Source organism: Genypterus blacodes, unplaced genomic scaffold, assembly GCF_046128005.1.
Source record: "Genypterus blacodes isolate CSIRO-AG114 ecotype Tasmania unplaced genomic scaffold, CSIRO-AGI_Gbla_v1 ptg000020l_1, whole genome shotgun sequence".
Classification (NCBI taxonomy): domain Eukaryota; kingdom Metazoa; phylum Chordata; class Actinopteri; order Ophidiiformes; family Ophidiidae; genus Genypterus; species Genypterus blacodes.
In genome coordinates this window covers 103,215-105,000 of record NW_027466833.1, presented here as the reverse complement: position 1 = coordinate 105,000, position 1,786 = coordinate 103,215, and the positions used below count along the sequence as shown (strand labels likewise).

At 55.9% G+C, this 1,786-nt stretch overlaps 1 protein-coding gene across 1 annotated transcript in view; it reads right to left on the bottom strand.

The window, feature by feature from the left end:
• Positions 1-1,554, bottom strand: part of klf5a (Kruppel like factor 5a) — an 8,849-nt gene extending 7,295 nt beyond the window's left edge. The window contains exons 1-2 of the mRNA XM_076141773.1: positions 1,160-1,554; positions 1-18 (exon numbers count right to left, since the gene is read on the bottom strand). The exon at positions 1-18 is cut by the window's left edge and continues 1,138 nt beyond it. Of these exons, the coding sequence (XP_075997888.1) occupies positions 1-18; positions 1,160-1,333 (192 nt within the window). The 5' untranslated portion in view covers positions 1,334-1,554. The remainder of the gene's footprint in view (positions 19-1,159) is intronic.
• Positions 1,555-1,786: the final 232 nt, after the last annotated feature.

Below are 1,786 nucleotides of genomic sequence, written 5' to 3'. Positions count from 1 at the left end.
GTCCAACTCACACTTAGCCTGTGGACAGACACACACAGAGACACACACACACACACAGATGAGGTCACTTTAAGGGTTCCAACTCCACTTTAGGTATATTCTTAGTCATTACAGCGTCAAACCGCTGTGACGCTGCTGAGCAGCACAGAACTATTCTGAGAAGACAAAGGTTTGATGGGACAGTCACCACTCAGACATTTATCAAGTAGTCATCAATAGGCGGTTGCCACATTCCCTCTGTGCCTGCAAGGCTGAACTCATAAACCCAGAGACCAAGCAGCAGGCCATGTCAGGCTGGAACCAAGCAAGCAGGACTCAACTAATGTCTCTGTGTGTGTGTGTGTGCGTGTGTGTGTGTGTGTGTGTGTGTGTGTGTGTGTGTGTGTGTGTGTGTGTGAGAGAGAGAGCACAGGTGGGCATCGGAAACTTAATGGTGGAAGGTTGTGTGGAGATGTTAAAAAGTTGTTGAAGCCCTGCAGCAGAGGATGAAACAGCAACATGGAAGCAGAGCAGGGAAACACCCAAGACTGCTGCAGGAGAGCAGGAGCAGAGGAGAGGAGAGCAGGAGAGGAGAGGAGAGGAGAGGAGAGGAGCAGAGGAGAGGAGAGGAGCAGAGGAGAGGAGCAGAGGAGAGGAGCCTTCTGGGGCTGGGCTGCTATTTCAGGGTCCTGATCCTCCAGCTGTTACATGGTCTCTCTCTCTCTCTCTCTCTCTCTCTCTCTCTCTCTCTCTCTCTCTCTCTCTCTCTCTCTCTCTCTCTCTCTCTCTCTCTCTCTCTCTCTCCTGCTGCACAACTTGTTTGGGAGTTACGGTGATCTGGAGTCAGTTGTTGTCGGGGGGGATCGGATCCGACAACTGGTGGCCAACTGGCTCCAGGAGCAAACATGCGGGGAAGAATGCGTGTGTGCAGGCGCAGCGGCTCGGGCTTCACGTTGCCGTCCAGCTGGTCGCAGCCTCCGCCTGCTTACCGCAAATAGCGCAACACGCAAAAACAAAGTGATGATGATGATGATGATGGTGGTGAGCAACACCACAACGCAGAAGCGGAGGCCGATTGGAAACGCAAACAGCCCGTCTACAAGCAGTCTGCCACGCCCATTCAAAGCAACACAAGGGGGTCCATCAGTGAGCCTGACGGGGGGAGTGTGCGGGTCTGTACCTGTGTGTAGTCGCTCGGTCCTCCCTTGTCCGCCTCGGCGAGCTTGGAGTCCAAGCCGAACAACGCCGAGTCCTCCAGGGGGAATCCGGCCGGCAGGGTCGCCTTCAGCAGCGGGTAGAAGGGCTCCTCCTGCCCGCCGCCGCCGCCGCCGCTCATCGCTAGCGCCGCGGCCATGAAGCTCGGATGCAGCACAGCGGTGTTTGTTGGTTTATCCCGTGAAGAGGAGGAGGAGAGAGAATAAACCCCGGACGGATGCGCGGAGGAGAGGAGAGGAGAGGAAGCGACTAGCAGGAGGTGCTGGGCGGAATGGACGCGCTCCTTTCTGCTACATCTCCGGACACTTGTTTCTCCTCCCTGACGGGCCGCACTCGGTTTTCTATCTCCGCTGGCGGGGCGGAGCGCGGCTCTTTAAACGCGAACACAAGCTCCGCCCCCGCGAACCTCTCAAAGCCTTTGATCGTTCATTCACCGGCCACCGCCCTACGAGACACCCGAACGCACCACAACACTGCCGTAAAGCGTCCCGGAACACATACACCTACACACACGCGCACACACACATACACACACACACACACACACACAGAAATGGTGGAAAATACCTCAGAACTGATAATAGTGTTTGAC